General features: G+C 50.3%; 1 protein-coding gene across 1 annotated transcript in view; it reads left to right on the forward strand.

Annotated features, from left to right (window-relative positions):
* JAM3 (junctional adhesion molecule 3) overlaps positions 1 to 17,674 on the forward strand; it is a 35,417-nt gene that overhangs the window by 11,595 nt on the left and 6,148 nt on the right. Inside the window, exons 2-4 of the mRNA XM_058818953.1 lie at positions 14,384 to 14,449; positions 15,974 to 16,087; positions 16,896 to 17,048. Of these exons, the coding sequence (XP_058674936.1) occupies positions 14,384 to 14,449; positions 15,974 to 16,087; positions 16,896 to 17,048 (333 nt within the window). The remainder of the gene's footprint in view (positions 1 to 14,383; positions 14,450 to 15,973; positions 16,088 to 16,895; positions 17,049 to 17,674) is intronic.

The following is a 17,674-nucleotide window of genomic DNA, read 5'->3' on the forward strand; positions in this document are numbered from 1 at the left end:
TAAAGTGCTAAGACTGTTACTAGATATGGTAATGCTAAATGGAACATATATGTGAGACCCAAACAGTTAAACTCATTGGATAGCAATTTCTCAGAATGAACAGTCTGTTATTTCTATCTTCAACTCCTTACTGCTACTGCACAGAATGAATATTACCATAGAATAATAGAATTGTTGGGGTTGGAAGAGACCTTAAATTCACCTAATTTCACCCCCCATGTCACTGGCAGGGACACCTTCCACTAGACCCATTCAAGCTGGCCTTGAACACTTCCAGGAATGGGTCACCCACAATGTGTCCCAGTGTCTCACAACCCTCCTGGCAAGGAATTTCTTCCCCATATCCAAAGGAAACATATACTCTGCAGGTTTTAAAGCCATCCACGCTTTTCCTGTCACTCCATGCCCTTGTGTGGCTCATCTGCCTCCTTCTGGTAGGTTGTCTTCAGATACTGGAGGGCTGCTCCAACAATTTGCTCAGAGTCTGCTCTTGTGTGCAGCTCCAGAGGTGCTCCACAGCACATGGCACAGGCTCTGCCATGCCAGGCCTAGAACAGAGGTGAAAGTGGAGCTGTTTGAGCCAGGGAGTTCCTTGGCAGGGCTTTGGCACAGTTTGCAGGTGAGTACAATACAGACGAGGCAGTGCCTCGTGCCCTGGGAAGCCCAGATCCAGGTGCTGCTGTTGATTTTCCTGTTGTGTTATCTGTATGCCAAGTCTCTTCAGATGATTCCACCAACCTTCCCACAGCAAGCCCCGTGTCCCTTCCCCTCAGGCTCTCTCTGGGGAGCTGCTGCAGCTGGGCAGGGCTGGCTCTGCCACCCTGGACCTGCATGGCAGCCCCAAGAGTGAGCAGCAACCTCTGGGATCAGCCCCCAGTGCCTCTGCACCTCGCTGTTACTCAGCACTTTTCCCTGACAGGGAATTAAGTAGGATTTCTAGGTCATTGTGGGGCTGTCAGGAGGAATCGTCTCCTGCAGACCTCATTATCAAGGCTCTTTCTGCAATGCCAGACTTCAGAACAATTGCAGCCTGCTTCCCTAAACACTGACTAATGAGACAGAGCTGTTAGCAGCAGTTTGCTAAATAAAGGCTGTTTCTGCCTGAGACGGAATAAAGCCAGACTTTAAGGGATTTTCTTAGCTGATTAAAATAATGAGGTGGATGCTGCTCTCGTGGTGGCTGCGTGGGGTCAGTGCTCGATGCCAGCACCAGGTGCTTCCCCGCAGCAGGGACTTGAACTTGTGCTCAAGAAACCTGAAATTCTCAAGAACTGAGAATTGAATTCTGAATTGCTCAAGAAACCTGAAATTCTCTCCTTGGTTTCAGGGTATCCTGAGCCTCTCCCTGAGCTGGGTGCCTTTGTCCTGAGCTGGGTGCTGACCTCCCTCTCCTTGGGTGTCACAGGGAGATATTCTGTGATCCCCAGCTTGCAGCCAAGCTTGCCCATCATTCACACACATGGAAAGGCAGCTGAGCAGAAGGGACAAGTGTGACAAGTGTGACAAGTGTGTGGCAGCTTTGGAGAGGAGCTGGGGGGTTGCAGCCTGCCCAGAGGAGACAGGTGAGATCTCAGCTTGTGTCTGGGCACTGAGCAGAAGGGATGCAGCCCCAGCTGGGTAGGGTAAAGCCAGGTGGCTTCTGTTGATGTGCCTGTAATGAGATTTTTCATCCTCCCTCTCTTGCTGTTGTCAGAAGGGCCTGGATTAAAGATAAACTCTGGAGCTTGATGAGATGAGTCCTTGCCTCTGGCTGGAGCAGGCACAGCAGGGCTGGGGAGAATTCCCTGGCCAGTTTTGTTTGAAGAGGTGCTTTGATGTGGCAGTGGCAGTCCGTGGAAGGTAAATGGTGTCTAGACAGGTTTTTCTCACTCTCTGTTGTTATCTCTGAAGCAGCAGGAATGGTGCCAAGCAGGCTGAATGGCTCCAGAGGCAGAGCTGGTTCCAGAAAGATGGAAGATGGTTTTTCAGGAGAATCCAGGACAGTTCTCACCAGACCCTGGCTGAACCTCTTGCAAGTGGAACCTGAATCAGATAGATGCTCCTAAGAGTGAGCAAGAGAGGTGCAGGAGGTGGCCAGTGTGTCTCCAGTGAGCTGGCAGGGCAGAGAGGTCCAGGAGAGCTCTGTGACCGGTGCTGTGGCTGGCAGGTTGGGGATGCAGGGTGATGCAGTCCATTTTAGCAGCAACACAGTGCTGAGAGAAGGCTCCTTGGCCTGGCTAGCTGCCCTGTGCTGCCCCAGCCCTCCCCTGCCTGGCCAATGCCACCGAGGCGCTGATGTGAGACCAGCTGCAGCCCCAGCGTGCGACTCCTCTGCAAACAGAGGTGGTCACCTCCTCCTCCAGCTCCAGTGACAATTGCTGTGACCTGAGCCAGGCCTCCTCACTCGTGCAGAAGGGCTCTGACCTTTGGGACCATTGGTAGCATCTCCTGCAGCCAGTGCAGAGTGCAATCTCTGGAGGTTGCACTTCAGTCAGTTTTAAGCTGCAAGGCTTGAGAGGAAACAGTGACTGACGTATTAAACTTTATACCTTACAGAAGGTCAGACTTAGTCCACAGGCCTTCAGCTGTGATGTGGGAGCAAGTTTAGTTTCCAATTCACTGCTAGTTGCCAAAACAAAAGATACCCATAATGTTTCCATCACAACCCTTACTGAAATTCAGGCTTTGATGCAATTGAACTCTGAAGAAATTTCACCCTGCTTGTACTGTGGCTTACTTCACTATTAAAGGTAACTTTATTTTCTTATTGATGATTCCTGTTACTGCTCCCAGCCCATGGTCCTTGATACACCACTGCAGTATCTAAACATGGTTAGTTTTGCCTCCTGCCTGTAAGAGAGGGGAGCCCCTTTCACCCCACAGCTTGGGAAATGGAGGCACAAACCAGCTGCATTCAAAGTCAGTTGGGCATGCCCCATCCCTGGATGCCCCGTCCCTGGAATTGCTCAAGGCCAGGTGGGATGGGGGTCTTTGAACAGCCTAGTCTGGTGAAAGGTGTCCCTGACTGTGGCAGGAGACTTGGAACTAGAGAATCCGTAAGGTCTGGGTGCCCGGTCACCATTGCAGTGGTGGTGTGGGGCTGAGGCTGGGATCTGTGGCTGGCTGGCAGGAGCTGCTCTCAGCACTATCTCTGATATGCCATCTCCCCAGGCTGCTGGGGAGGGGAAGTGGAGGCTGGATTCAAATGCCTATTGTCTGTCCTTCAGCTGGGAGCAGAGCCAGCAGAGAGAGAGAGGTGCTGGCAGCATCTGATGCCGGGGCAGATGCGAGGGGAAGCACACTCATCCGTGAAACGCTGGCACTGCGATTTCACAGGAGCATCAAAGGTTAAGTGCCGTGTGCTGGAATGTGTACATGAAGGTCAGGAGAGAAATCCAGAGCTCCTGGGATTCCTGCAGGGCTGGGGGAAGCTTTTGCAGGCAGTTCTTGCCACAGGGACAGGCCCTGTGCAGCATCTGTGTGCTCTGTGGGCTCCTGTTGTTCCAGCGTGGCCATGAGGAGGGCAGAGCCACTGTGCCAGGCTTGGTGTCACCTGGGGAGCCTCAGAGCAGCGCAGGTGTGCTCAGCCTGGCTCCCCTGCCCTGCAGCTGCCAGGTTCTGTGAGCTGAGCATTCCCCAGCCCTGCCTGTCCTCTCAGGCACAGGTTTTGAGCAGAGCTGGAAACTTGGCACCGAGGCAGGAGCAGCCAAGAGCCCAGCTTGCTGCTCTGTGTCAGGGCTGGCTGCTGTGCTGCTGTGGGGAGTGCAAATGTGTTCCCAATCTGTTTGCTTCGCTGACACGGCTCCAAGACACACAGGGAGCAGACACACTGACCAAGAAGGGGCCATTGTTACAGGGACCTTCCTGACTTCATCCCCAGCATCCACAGAGCTCAATCCTCCCAGCTCCCCCAGCCTGAGCTGCCCATTAGCACACACACAAGGCAGGGGTTTGCTCCTGCTTTACTCAATTTGTCCATCCGTGTGCCCTGATCTGGCCCTTTGATTTCCGTGCTGATCTCTGGCAGGCAGGTATTAATTCAAGCTGCAGATAAAAGCAGTTCCCAGCGTTGCCTGCCTGAGAAGCAGCCCAGACATCCAGTGACACATTGCTAATTGCCGCCAGGCAGACAGATAGCAGTGCTGGAGGCTGAGCAGCCAGGGACTGATGGGCTGATGGACAGCTTGGGGTGTTGGCCAAGGAAGAATGGAGGCCCCAAGAAAAGCAGAGGAAGGGAGTTACCTCATTTGTTTTTAGCAGGGTTGTCCTCTGAGAGGTATTTCCTTAAGCTTCATACAGTCCGAATTTAGTTGCAACTTTTATGAACAATAAAAGCTTCCACGCTTTCCCTCGGAGGAACTGGAGTGAATCCAAATAGATTTCAGCCCTGAGAAGCAGATCCTGTTATTAATGTCAGCCTAATCATTTCTTCCTATCTCCTTCCCACCTTTCTTGCCATTCATGCTGCTAAAGCCTCCAGGCAAGTTACCAAGTCCAGTCAACCCCTTTTAGCTGTTTCTACCTTTGGAGCCTCCCTTGGCTTTTTGAGAGCATTTAAAATACCTGCCCCAGGCTGGGGTGGGCACTGTCCCATGCCCCAGGAGGGAGCTGGCAGTGTGACACTGAAGCCCAGAGGTGGCAGGGCAGTGGCACAGAGCTGAGCTGAGCCAGGGGCCAGCACGTGCTGCTGTGCCCGTGTCTCCCTGGGAAAAGGGCCCCAGACCAGAGCTCCACTGGGAGCACTCGGCTGAGAAAATTCTCTGCTAAAAATAGCAGCAGATGATGTTTGAGGAGGAAAACAAGGCAGGGTCTGGGAGAAGTTGGTTCCCAGATATGTGGCTAATTCAACTCCCCCAGGACAAGTAATCTTTTAACCCCTCGGTGCCAAGGCCTTGCTCAGGAATCCAGGCTGGGCCGAGCCAGGATGGGTTTTGTCCTCTTTGCTCTGACACAGCATTACTCCCTTCCCTCTCCGCCTGCTCATTTATGCTGGCATCTTCCTAATAGCTCTGTGTGTCACGCTTTTCATCTTTATCTGTCTGTGGCTTCACTTGGGCTCCCTTTAATTCCCCGGTGCGCTTCCTAAGAAAATAATCTCCCCTGAAGCCTGCGGTGCTTCTCCCTGCGCAGGTTGGCAGCCTGTGCTTGCTCAGGCTGATGTTAACAAGGCAAATCTTTTCAGATCTGCTCCTGTGATCCAGGGCTGCCCCTAAAATCACATCTCTGGGCTTGCCGAGTGCCTTTCCCCCCTCGTGGGGCTGCATCCTTTGTTCTGACGGATTCTCTGCAAAGCTTCAAAGCTGCCTGGCGGAGGCCGGCCCCAGCTCTGCCGCCTGGAATGACGGCACAGGGATCTCTGTGAGCTCTTGGTGTGCTCACAGGCAGCTGGGGATGTTCCCTGGGTGCCTGCAGCAGGCTCCTGCAGCGTTTATTTGTGCGTGTTTCGTGCTGCGTTAGCGAGACAATCGCAGTTTGTACCCGGGGCTGGAATTATACTCATGCGGGGAAAGGAAAAAAAAGGCAGAAATTACACTGTAAAATTGGAGGAAATGTTCTTAAAATGAGAGCTGCTTTCAGTCTTGTCATAAATGATTTCTCTGTGTGCTTGCTCACGCCCTCTCCTGTTCCCTTCCCCAGCCTACTCCCGGCTCTTGGCTCGGATGGCTGCTGCTCTCTCCCCAACTCCCATTTTCCACAGAAGATGACATGGTTGGTCTTCAATAAGCAGAACCTCGGATCCGTGTTTTGCTGGTCAAGCTCTAGGCTGGAGGAGAAGGGAGGATCAGGAGATTAGAGTCACAGACAGAGGAATAGAGGATTATAGGCTAAACCCCTGCAAGTCTCTGTATTGATGGCTGGGACACAGCCAGACACTAAGGAGCACTGCAAAGCCCGGTGCTGATAGCATATCCGCTTATATCCTGTCTTTGCATTGCAGGCAGCTCCTGAGATGTGTGTCCTCATCAAAAGGCAGGGTCAGGCAGGTAGCAAGCATCCCAGCTCCCAGGGAAGTCAGATACCTGCTGAGATCAAGTCTGTGCCTCGGCTGGCGCTCAGCCTGGAAAACGTCACCGTGGCTTCTGAGATCCTCAGCAATCCTTGAGTCAAATTCCCACACGAGCCGAAAATAAAGGAACTTGCCCCTTTTCCCGTTGCAGTTCATTCCCTCTCCCTGACACCGGCCATAGATCCCTGTCACATCTCAGTGACCTCACTCTGCCCTGGATTTCAGCCCTCAGCATCTGTCAGGAGAGTTCTGCTGGGAGGAAGGGAGAGGACAGCAGGAACACCATTGCCCCTGGCTTTTGTGGTACTTATCTGCTGGTTGCCTCCCACTTTGCACTAATTTGGTACCAGCATCTGCCACTTTGGGGAGGAAGGGGACTTGCTGAAGTGAGAAATAACGTAGGATGTGCCTGCATGGCAGCTCCTAGGGCTGGCTGAGGAAACAATGGAAGGCAAGTGGGAATAGGCAGGAAGGGTTGGTTTCAAATCTGCCCTCTGCAAAAGTTGCCACTGCTCTCCAGTGCTCACCATCCATGTTCCTGGGATTTGCTGCTGCAAGGCATTCTCATCTGGTAAACAGGTCACAGAGAGGCACATCCACTGCTGCCTGAGATAGCGTGTGCCTTTGCTCTTCCTGGGATTTCCATTCCTTGTTTTTTTCCTCCAGTGAACTGAAACTGTACATCCTTACTGAGCGCAGGGCACACTGAATGTGGAGGGACTGAGGCTCAGCAGAGGAATGTACAGCACTTGGGTGGATGGAAATGATGAGGGGAAACTGCACAGGAGACCCTCAGCTTCCTCAGGGTGCCAGGGGCCTGGCCAGCTGCATCCCTGGGGTTTTCATGCCCTAAACAGAGATGGGGATGAGCTGCCCTCCTGGGATCCCTTCATCCCCATGTTGGCTATGGGCCAGCCCAATTTGAAGGTGTAATTAGGCTGCCCATTTGTTAATGAAAATGGCAAGACCAACACTGAGCACATCCTGGCTGGTTCAGTGCATTTCTGGTCGAGTGATCAGGGATTTCTCCTCGGTTGTTTTGCCAAAACCTTGGTGCAGCTGTAAGGAGAAGCTCTCCTGCCTCAGAACCACACAGCAAGGCCACCTGCCCCTGTTTTTCCCTCCTGGAGACTCAGCCTAACACTGGAAGCCCAAAGCATCTCTGAGGGGTTGGCCCCAGAGGCCACCAGCAAGGCAAAGAAATGGTCTGGGCAGGACTTAATCCCCTGGCAGAAGCTCCATGCCCTATTCCCTGTTGCTCACGCCAGGGAAACAGGACTTTCAGTTCAGCCTCAGGTTTGTTGGAAAGGGAGAAGCAATTCAGGAATGCAGGGAATGGTGGTAACAGCTTTTCCGTTCGTATTTCCTTCTGTTCCTTCTCCGCTACTCTTCATCCCTGATTTTGAGGGGCAAATTCCAACTCTTTCCATCCCCTCTCTGAGCTGAAGTTGGCCTGAAGTATATTCCAGAAAGAGATGCAATCTGACGTGCTGGAAGCTCCCGAGCCCTTGCTGCTCCCATCCTAATCTCTTTAAGTATTGGGTATTAGTCATGCACACAAATATTGCACGTACAGGCAGTCCTCTCCAGGGGAGGAGCCAGAGCCCAGGGGATGAGCTTGGGAAAACAGGAGAGCTAGGCCCAGATTAAGATGTTGGGCAAGGTTTATACAGCCCCATCTGCAGGGGATTAAATGGAGTGTAAATGTGCATCTCCTCCTTGCTGGCAGCAGAGTGAGGGTCCCTTTGTGGGGCTGGTGCCTGTTGGGACAGAGGAAACCTCATTTCAATAAAATAGGGTCATTTCTGTGGAGGTGCTGATCTGCAGGACCTTAACACATCATCTCTGCCCATGCTGCAATGCCACAGCAAGCAAAGGTTGTGAAACCCTGAGCTGCAGGAGCCCTGATCAGATGGTGCTTTGAGACAGCCTGTCTGCAGCTGCAGCCCAGAGTGATGAAACCAGGCTGGGGGAAACCATCAGAGAGCTCTGTGTGGTCTTACCAGGCAATACCTCTGCTTCCCTGCCTGCCTGGGAGACAGGAGGAGTTTTGGCTGCAGAAAAAGCTGCTTTGCAGAGAGGCTTTTGACCTAGGAGGGTTCCAAATCTCCTCTGGAGCAACCTGTTCCACTCCTCAGGGTGGGTGTGCTTTGCTGTCTGCTTAGGAGGTGGAACAGCAAATCCTCCTGTCCAAAAGGAAAAAGAAAAAAAAAAAAAAGAAACTAAAACAAAGAAGAAAAGAAGGAGGAGGAAAGAAAAAACTAGAAAAGAAAAAGGAAAGTAAGAGAAAAGCCTGTGTACATGGCCTGGGTGCTAATGAGCCCTCTCTGCAGCAAATGCAGTCAGGTCTTTAAGGTCCCAGTTTAAGTCAGGAGATTTAAATCAGGAGCTTTAAACAGGTTAAGATTTCGTTCCAGAACTGCACGTACCCTGTTTGAAGTCAGGCATCTCCTCACCTTCTGTACTGCTGAGGAGGAAGAAAGTGAATTAAGGGCAAAATCCCAAGTTCTTACACCTCCAGAATGAATGCAAACACCCCGTGGTGTTCCACCGAGCTCCATCCTGTGGGGTCCTGCTGCTGCTGGGACCACCAGAGACCCCTCACCACCAGGAGAGTGCCACCAGTGAGAGGAGGACAGCAAAGCCCAGAGCCCCGTGGATGCCAAGGCTGCTCTGCAAGGCTGCATTTCCCTCCTCTGGGTTAATTCTGCCTGGTGCTCCCTGCCCATCTCTGCTGGGAGGTGTCTGTCGGGGAGCTGGCACCCTTTTAGCTGAGCAGTAAAAGCCATGCATGTTAAAATAAGGCATGCTGCTTGATGATAGCTGGTAAAAATAAAGCCTCACTCGCACAAGCAGCTATAACAGCACAGAGGATTTACGACTGAGTGGGTTTTTTCCAGGGTGGGCTGGCCACAGTCTGGTGATGGCCTTTTTATAACTGTTATCAGCTCCCACACAGACCAGGTCCATCTGTTACTTAATTTGAACGGAGACACTCCTAAGCTTTTGTTCACTAATCTCTGGCTGCACATTGACATTGTTCTCCAGCAGGGCAGCCCACCCCGGAGTCAAGGCTGAGCTCGGGGAGGTGCCATGGAAAAATGGAATTAAAAAAGGCACATGGCTGGCTCGGGTCACTGGGCAAACACGGCCCATCACCTGCCTGCTCCCTCCTATCAGCCCCCAGGGCTTTCAGCCTGACGCTGAGGAGCCAGAGCAAACGCAGCACCAGCTCCCTGGGGTGAAGAGAATGAGTGGAAGTTAAGACTGAGTGCTACAAAACATTTATTCACCCTTTACAAATCCAGTCTTTATCTGTCACAAGTACATTTGCTGTTCCTGAAGTGACATTTGGACAAAGAAAGCCCAAAAAATTTCACCAAACAGTGCCTAAGGCACTGTGGTGTCTGATTGCTGTGCCACGCTGCGTTGTCTGTCCTGCACCACCTGGCACCAGTCTGATTGTGGAATTGCAACGGGACGCGCTGGGAATAGAGAAGAGGGGGGATAAAGAGCCTGCAGCACCGGGAGACAAAAGGATGGATGTTTCCAGGCAGATGGGCAGAGGCTCCTGAAAGGGCTTGTGGTGATTTCCTCAAAATAAGCTGAGGGCAGGAATGCAGCCTCCCCTCTCCTTGTTTTACCCAGTCCAGCTCTGTGTGGCTCCCTCTGCTCTTCCTTTGGAGGTTTCCCACTCATTTCCCAGACAGCTTCCTCCCTGCTGTACATCCACCCCTGAGAGACAGGGCCAGCCCTGGGCCAGCCTGGCTGCCCTGCCCAGCTCCCCTGGATGGATGGATGATGGATGGATGGATGGATGGATGGATGGATGGATGGATGGATAATGGATGGATGGATGGATGGATGGATGGATGGATGGATGATGAAGGGATGGATGGATGAATGACAGATGGATGGATGAATCCATGGATGGATGCATGCATAATGGATGGATGGATGGATGGATGGATGGATGGATGGATGGATGGATGATGGATGGATGGATGGATGATGGATGGAGGGATGGATGATGGATGGAGGGATGGATGGACACAGGGATGGACGATGGATGGATGGATGGATGGATGGATGGATGATGGATGGATGATGGATGGATGGATGGATGGATGGATGAATGACAGATGGATGGATGAATCCATGGATGGATGGATGGATGGATGGATGGATGAATCCATGGATGGATCCATGGATGGATGGATGCATGAATCCATGGATGGATCCATGGATGGATGGACAATGGATGGATGGATCCATGGATGGATGGACAATGGATGGATGGATCCATGGATGGATGGACAATGGATGGATGGATCCATGGGTGGATGCTGCAGGGGCACCTCCAGACATGCAGCCCTGAGGCTGCTGACATGCAGAGGGCTCAGCTAACATGTTCTAACACCTCATAACATCTCACTCACTCCTGCTGCACTGAGTACCCACCCAGAAGGCAGAGGTGCTTAACAAGGCGTGTGGTTTATCACAGCTTCCCACATGGCTTAGGCACGCTTTGAATTGCAAATCCAGCAAGGGCTTGCTGATGATTGGCACCTCGAGCAGGGAATATTTTTGTTGCTTTGGTGGGCAGGTGTTTAAATGCAGCTGCGTGGTTTTGTACTGCCTGTGCCTGACAGTGCATTCACTAAAATTACTGTATCAGATAACATTGAGCGAGGCTGCTGCTCAGGATGCTGCCAGCAACTTCTCCAAACTCTCTCCTGGTCATCCTCTCACTTTCCCTATAACACAATACCTTACCCCCTCTTCAAATTTCTGCCTAGAGCTTTCAAAAAGACATCAGGATGGAAGGAGATGGAAGGTCAGGCTTGGCTTTGAACAGTAGAAAGGAGATTTAACACACAGAGTCGCCTATAAAGCTGCTTTTTTTTCTTCAGTATAGCATTTTAAAATGATTCAGATACCATGAGTCACAGTAACAAGCATGGGCTGGATCTCTATAGCTGAAAAAAAAAAAGAAAAAAGTGCCATAAGAATATGCTATAGACTTCGGTGGCTTGTCCTGGATTCTATTTTGGAGAACTGATGACATTTGGGATTCAACCATATGTCTGGCTGAGTCTGCAGCACACAGAGAGCTGGTAGGTACTCAGAGGGGTAGAACACACAGATCTGGTAGGGTTTGGGATTTTGCAGCCTATGGAGACTCGGTAGGAGCTGGGAGCTGCAGCACATATGGATCTGGTGGGAATCCAGGGATGTGACACATACGGACAGGGAATATGCTGTGGCACACATGGACAGGGAATGCAATTCCAGCTGTTCTCCAAACCCCGGCTGCTGGGGCCTTTGAAGTGAGATTTACATAACACAAACCCTTTGCTGCTTGTTTGGCTGGGCTGGAAGGAGCCTAAAGCAACACCTTTTAGAAGATTATTAAGCACTAATGATAACTTAACACAAAACAAAACAAACAAACAACTCTTGCCAGCAGAGCAAGGTTCTAGAAAGGCATTCTTCTCTTGCTGCACAGTCTGTATGGTCAGCTCAGGTTTTTGTTTGGCTTTGCTGTCACCTTCTTTTAATTTAGAACATGCTACTTGCAGTATTCTGCCACACAGAGGGGAATAAATCTGCCTTAGCAGTGATTTAAGCAGCCACATTGATCTCTGCCCACGGTCAATACATGTAATAATGTCAGAACCTCTCAGACAGTCTCCAAGGACTCAGCTTCTGTCTAAAATTTGTTGTCATCCTACTTTGTGCCTGAGGGATAGACCTGAATCTCTTGTGTTTATTGGGTGAGAAAAAGCCTGCTGTGAGCAGTTTGTGAGAAATGAGATGGGGCTGGAGTCTGATGGAGTCCCACTGGCCTGGAGTGAATATTTCCAGAGCCAAAACTCCCTCAGAGCTACACAGCTCTGTGGTTTTGTTATCCCCACCTTCAGCTGAACAGATTTTCTAACTACAGCAGATGTAGGACTGTTGCCATGTCTGTTTGATGGGACAGCATTTTTCCAGAAAAAGATATTGTGCAAGCAAGAATCTGAAACAAAACTAAAACTGGTCCAGAGGAGGAGGCCAGCCAGCATCAGCTGAATGCTCAGGCCTGGGCTCTCAGTTCAGTTCTTGGTTCCAGAAGCAGCAATCTCACAGCAGAGGCACTCAAATGCTGTTGGAAACACGTGTGAAGATTCCAAAAGGATTTTCCCAAAATTGTGCCTTGTCTTTGGGGGATTAGAGCAGCTTCCCATTTGCTGGGGTTTGCTGGGGTCAGTGCAATCTGTTCATGCTCCTGAGGATGGGACTCCCACACAGAACACCTGGAGGATCAGGGGACTTTAAAAATCCCTTTTTGCAAGAGCACAGAGTGTCAGGACAAGGGGAATGGATTCAGCTGACAGCACAGACTGGATATTAGGGCAAATTCCTGCCTGGGAGGGTGGGCAGGCCCTGGCACAGAGTGCCTCTGGATCCCTGTTCAAGGCCAGGCTGGAGCAACCTGGGATAGTGGAAAGTGTTCCTGCCATGGCAGGGGTGGGACTGGAGGGTCATTAAGGTCTCTTCCAACCCAGATCAGTCCATAATTCCGTGATAAAAAGAGGGCAGGGAAAGCATTGGCACTGCCTGGCACAATTCCCTGCTTTCAGGGAGTAGGTCTGGAAGCAGCAACTCTCATGAAAATGGACTCTGCTTCAACACAGACTTGCAGAAATTACTGCTTAGACCAGCTCCTGCCTGGAGAGAACCACAGTGCAGAGCTCTGTCAGCTCAGCTCAGTATTGGATTTCTCCCAAATGCTGCATGACCATCTCCAGTGCAGAGGGGGAAGGGTGGAAAAGTCCTGCTAGGAGCAGTTCTGGCTGGGCCAGCCATTAGTTAGCATCAGCTGGTGGCTTTTGTGTGAGAAACAATGATTTTGGACACAAAGGCAGCTTTCTAAGCCCTGCCAAACTCCAGCTCTCCCTGGTGGTCTTTGGGGTACCAGGAAAGCGTCAGCGTTTAACAGGAACCAGCAGGGAACATTTCAGCATTGCTGGAAGGGGTTTAGGTGTTGAAGGCCCTCAGGCTTTCAGTGGGAGTGACTTTGCAGCTCTTGGGTGTTTCTCAGGCTGCTGCCTTGCCGCTCCACAGAGGGATGCTGTCCCTGCCCAAAAGTTTTCCCCCCTGAGAGCCAGCACAGAAATTTCCAGCTGGGTCATGATGCTGGAGAGCATTTCTTTCTCCACATCTCCCTTTTCTGCTTTCCATCCACGATTGTTACGGCTTTTTACTCTTAGCCTTCAGCCACATCCCACGTCCTTGAGGCAGGGTTTTCCATCATTTTTAAGCTGTTTGATCAATGCCCAGCGAGCTCAGTGGGCATCTCCCTTAGATTTCCACCAACTTGTGATGGGATTTGTCACAGCAGAGCTGCTCATGTGAGCACAGCAGGCCCCTGCAGCTGAATATTTTGTATTATTTTGATTATTTTGACTGTAGCATGGAACCTCCTCCTGGAGGGGCTTTGGAGCCTGGTTTGGTGACACCATGAGAGAAGGAAAACCAGAAAACCCAGCTCCAGAATATCCTGTCTGCTTTACTCTCCTCTCCCAGGGAAATCCCTGCTTGTTTCCCTCTCCCTCTGGAGAGCTGTTGGTGAATTTGGCATCCAGCAGAGCGTGACTGCTGTTGATGCCTGCTCTGGTGGGGTGCACAGCAGAAGGGACACAGAAGGCAGATTTTTCAAGCTAAAGGAACGTGCAAAAGAGGGAAGCTGACTGGATTAATTGGGAATTAGTGCTCAGAGCAGGAAGGGAACAAGCAGGTTTGTGTTGTAAGGAGTCTCACAGCATTGCATGGCTGAGCTTCCTCCCCAGTGTGGGTCTGGCTGGGGCTCTGCCCAAAGAGCTGAGCTGTTTTCTCCTGAATCACAGTCCTCTTGTGATTTACTCACATTTTACATTACCACACTTGCAGTATTTGCCAGTGTAATCAGCATTTTTTGCTAGAGGCCAGGCCTGGCCCATTCCATCTCCCAGGAACTCCAGATCTCAGGAGACTGATCTGCTTCCTGTTTTCTGACCTTCAAGTGAATTTTCCAAATAAAACTTTCACTCCTGTGAAAGTGGCATTAGCCACAGTTCCTTTCCCATCTAAACAAGCACAAGGAAATGGCTCATGCTGGCACTGCCTTTGTGCCATTATGTTAATCCTCCTCTTTAATTGCTACTTCCAACAATTATATTTTCCTGTATTTACACCACAAACTCCTAAATAAACTCAGTCCTGCTGGAGCTGTGCTGGTAGGCAGGAAGAGGTTTTGTCTGGGGAAGTCACTCCTCAGAGCTGGCCAGGAGGATTTCTCAGCAGGCAGCCTGCTCCTAGCTGGGTGACTTATGAGCTGTGCTATTTCTTATTACCTTCTGTTTGTTTTTGCAGGCTGCAGACTCTTAGCTGTGGAGCTGACATCCAGCAACACCAAGCCCGTGGTGCAGGAATTCCAAAGTGAGTGCTGCCTGTGCTGCATCAGGCCGAACAATGCAGGAAAATCTGGCTCGTTGCTCACTGGTTCCTCAGGACTACCAGAGCCAGGGATTCAGAGGAGTGCCTGAGAATGTGGCTGTATCTCCCTGTTTTAAATGGTTTATTGAGGTCCTCTGCAAGCCACTGCATTGCAAAGTCTCTGCTTAAGTGCTTTTTTGAACTGGGTCCCAAGAGAAGGAAAATAATGCGATTAATACACAGAGAGAGAAATTTATATTTTCTTGTGACGGTGTTCACAGGGGTTCTTGGATGAGGGAAGAGACGAGGATCTGACTCCATGTTTCAGAAGGCTTGATTTATTATTTTATTATATATATTACATTAAAACTATACTGTAAGAACTATAAGAAGAAAAGGTTTCATCAGAAGCTTAGCTAAGAATAGAGAAGAATGATAACAAAGGCTTGTGGCTCAGACTCTCAGCTGACTGTGATTGGCCATTAATTATAAACAACTCTATGAGACCAATCACAGATGCACCTGTTGCATTCCACAGCAGCAGATAACCATTGTTTCCATTTTGTTCCTGAGGCCTCTCAGCTTCTCAGGAGGAAAAACCCTAAGGAAAGGATTTTTCATAACAGATGTCTGCGACATTTTCTCTTGGCCCTCCTACAGACGTGCCTGGGACACTGGGAAGGCTCCTCTCAGAGATGGGGTGCCAGGGCCAGCTGCAAAGGGGACAGGGCTGGCTGGGTTTATGTGATGGTGTTCACAGGGGTCTCAGGTTGAAAGAAGTGACTAAGATCTGACTTTATGTTTCAAAAAACTTGATTTATTATTTTATAATATATATTACATTAAAACTATACTAAAAGAATGAAAGAAAAAGTTTCATCAGAAAGCTAGCTAAGAATAAAAATGAAAAAAATGATAACAAAAGTAGCTGTCTCAGACACTGTCCAAGCTATCTGAGCTGTGATTAGCTATTAATTATAAACATCTAAGATAAGCCAATCAAAGATCTACCTGTTGCATTTTACGGCAGCAGATAACCATTGTTTACATTTTGCTCCTGAGGCCTCTCAGCTTCTCAGGAGGAAAAATCCTAAACAAAAGATTTTTCATAAGAAGATGTCTGTGACAGGTTTATCCCCAGGAGCTGCTGTCCCAGCCCATCCCCAGGCAGTGCCCAGGCTCATGCTGCACCCCTGGCTCACAGTGTGGCTCTGCTCAGCAGCAGGACAGGGCTGAGGGCTCACTCTGACTAAAGGTTTTGTTTGCCATGAGCCCCAGCCTGCAGAGAACAGGGTGTTCATTTCTCTCCATAGCTGATATCTGCTGGGCTATTATTTTTGCTGGCCAAAATCCATCTTCCAATAGCTCCTGGAACCCAGCAGCGTTTCTGTTTGTGAGGCAGATGAAAGGGAAGGCTCTGCTTTGTGGGCAGCATCTCCTAATAAAACACTGAGTGAAAATGCTCAGAGCAGAGCAAAAACACAGCTGCTTCCTATTAATCTGGATTGCCTCCATTTCTCCTGCTAGGTGTGGAGCTGTCCTGCATCATTAAATCCACGGTGACGCCTGATCCCAGAATCGAGTGGAAGAAAATCCGGAATGGAGAAACCTCTTACGTGTTTTTTGGCAACAAAATGCAGGGTATGAAGATTCCTTGTTCTCAGATTTCCAAAACAGCTTTCAGAAACAGCACAATGGGGAACAAACAAGCCTGGAGCTCTGGCTGGCTGGCTGCTTTCTTCTGGAACAGTTGAAGTGCAGGATGGAGAGGGAGCAGGATGTTTTTACCTCCCTGCCTCATTACTGACAGCTCACAGTAGGAGCCACATGGAGCTGGAGTGAGATCCTCCTTAGGAGGTATTTTTGGGGTCAGAAAGGAATGATACACCTTCCCTTCTGTGGGTCCCATGGTCACTGGGTGTCTGAGCTCTCAGCACCAGGCTCTGACCCTTCCAGGCTTTCCATAGAATATCTGAGGGCTCCACCTGCACCTCAGCAGGGCTCTGTGTGTCCAGCTGCCAGTGCTGTCTGCTGAGGCTGCTCAGGGATCTGCAGCATCCTGGGAGCATTAGGAGCAGCCTCACTGGCTTGACAGGAGAACTCCAGTGCCAGGAGGGCTTGACTCCACCTGGAATTACTCCAGCACTTCACATGGGACCAAGAGCCACATCCAAATGAATCTCCCAAAGGAGGCAAGGCCTGAGACTGTCTTGGAAGTTCGATTTTGCCACAGTTTCTGAGGTTTGGAGTGATGCTTTCCAGTTCATCCTCTTACATGGTTGGCAGCTTTGGTTTCCTTTGGAGTTTTCAAGCGTTGAGTTCCTTTGACTCTGGAAAAGAGTCTGAGAACAACCACTTAATTCATACACCCAAAACGAGCCTGGTTTTCAGTCTTGAGTGATTAATCTTGATTCCTCTGCTGTTTTTCCCTCTCTTTCCTGTGTGTCAGGAGACTTTGCGACCCGGGCAGAGATCCTGAGCAGGACTTCCCTGGTGATCAAGAACACGACGAGGATGGACACGGCCACGTACCGCTGTGAGGTGGCTGCACCCTCCGACACCAAAACCATCGACGAGATCAACATCCAGCTCACAGTCCAAGGTACCAACCATCCAAAACTCCCCATTATTCCCTGGCTCGGTTTGAACAGACAGGTGTCTGCCAAGGAAGGCAGGAGCCTCCCCTGAAATGGAAAATGTAAACCCCCTCCCTCCAAATTGCTATAAATTTTAAGTTAAGGGGCTCTCAGGCAAAAAAAATGGGAGCAGGAAATAACAGTTCTTTATTAGGGAAGGAAATAAAAGGATAAAATAAACAGTGCAGTAACTAAACCAACACTGAGAGAGTCAGAACCCAACCTGACACCCTGTGGGTCAGGCTGTTGGCAGCAGTCCCATTGGAATTGTGGCTCAGCCCTCCTGAGTGTCAGGGCTGGTTCTGCTGGAGCAGGGATCCTGGAGAAAGGTGCAGTCTCTGCCTCTGGCGATCCAGGGGCAGAGGCAGCTGCTGTTCCTCTGGAAATCCAGTGGAGAAGCCATGCTGGTGCTCCAGAATCTCCAGATTATATCCAGGCAGGAATGCTTGGCTGGTGTTCCAGAATCTCCAGATTATATCCAGGCAGGAATGCTTGGCTGGTGTTCCAGAATCTCCAGATTATATCCAGGCAGGAATGCTTGGCTGGTGTTCCAGAATCTCCAGATTATATCCAGGTAGCAATACTTGGCTCC

This window comes from Ammospiza caudacuta, chromosome 23 (assembly GCF_027887145.1).
Source record: "Ammospiza caudacuta isolate bAmmCau1 chromosome 23, bAmmCau1.pri, whole genome shotgun sequence".
In the NCBI taxonomy this organism is placed as follows: Eukaryota; Metazoa; Chordata; class Aves; order Passeriformes; family Passerellidae; genus Ammospiza; species Ammospiza caudacuta.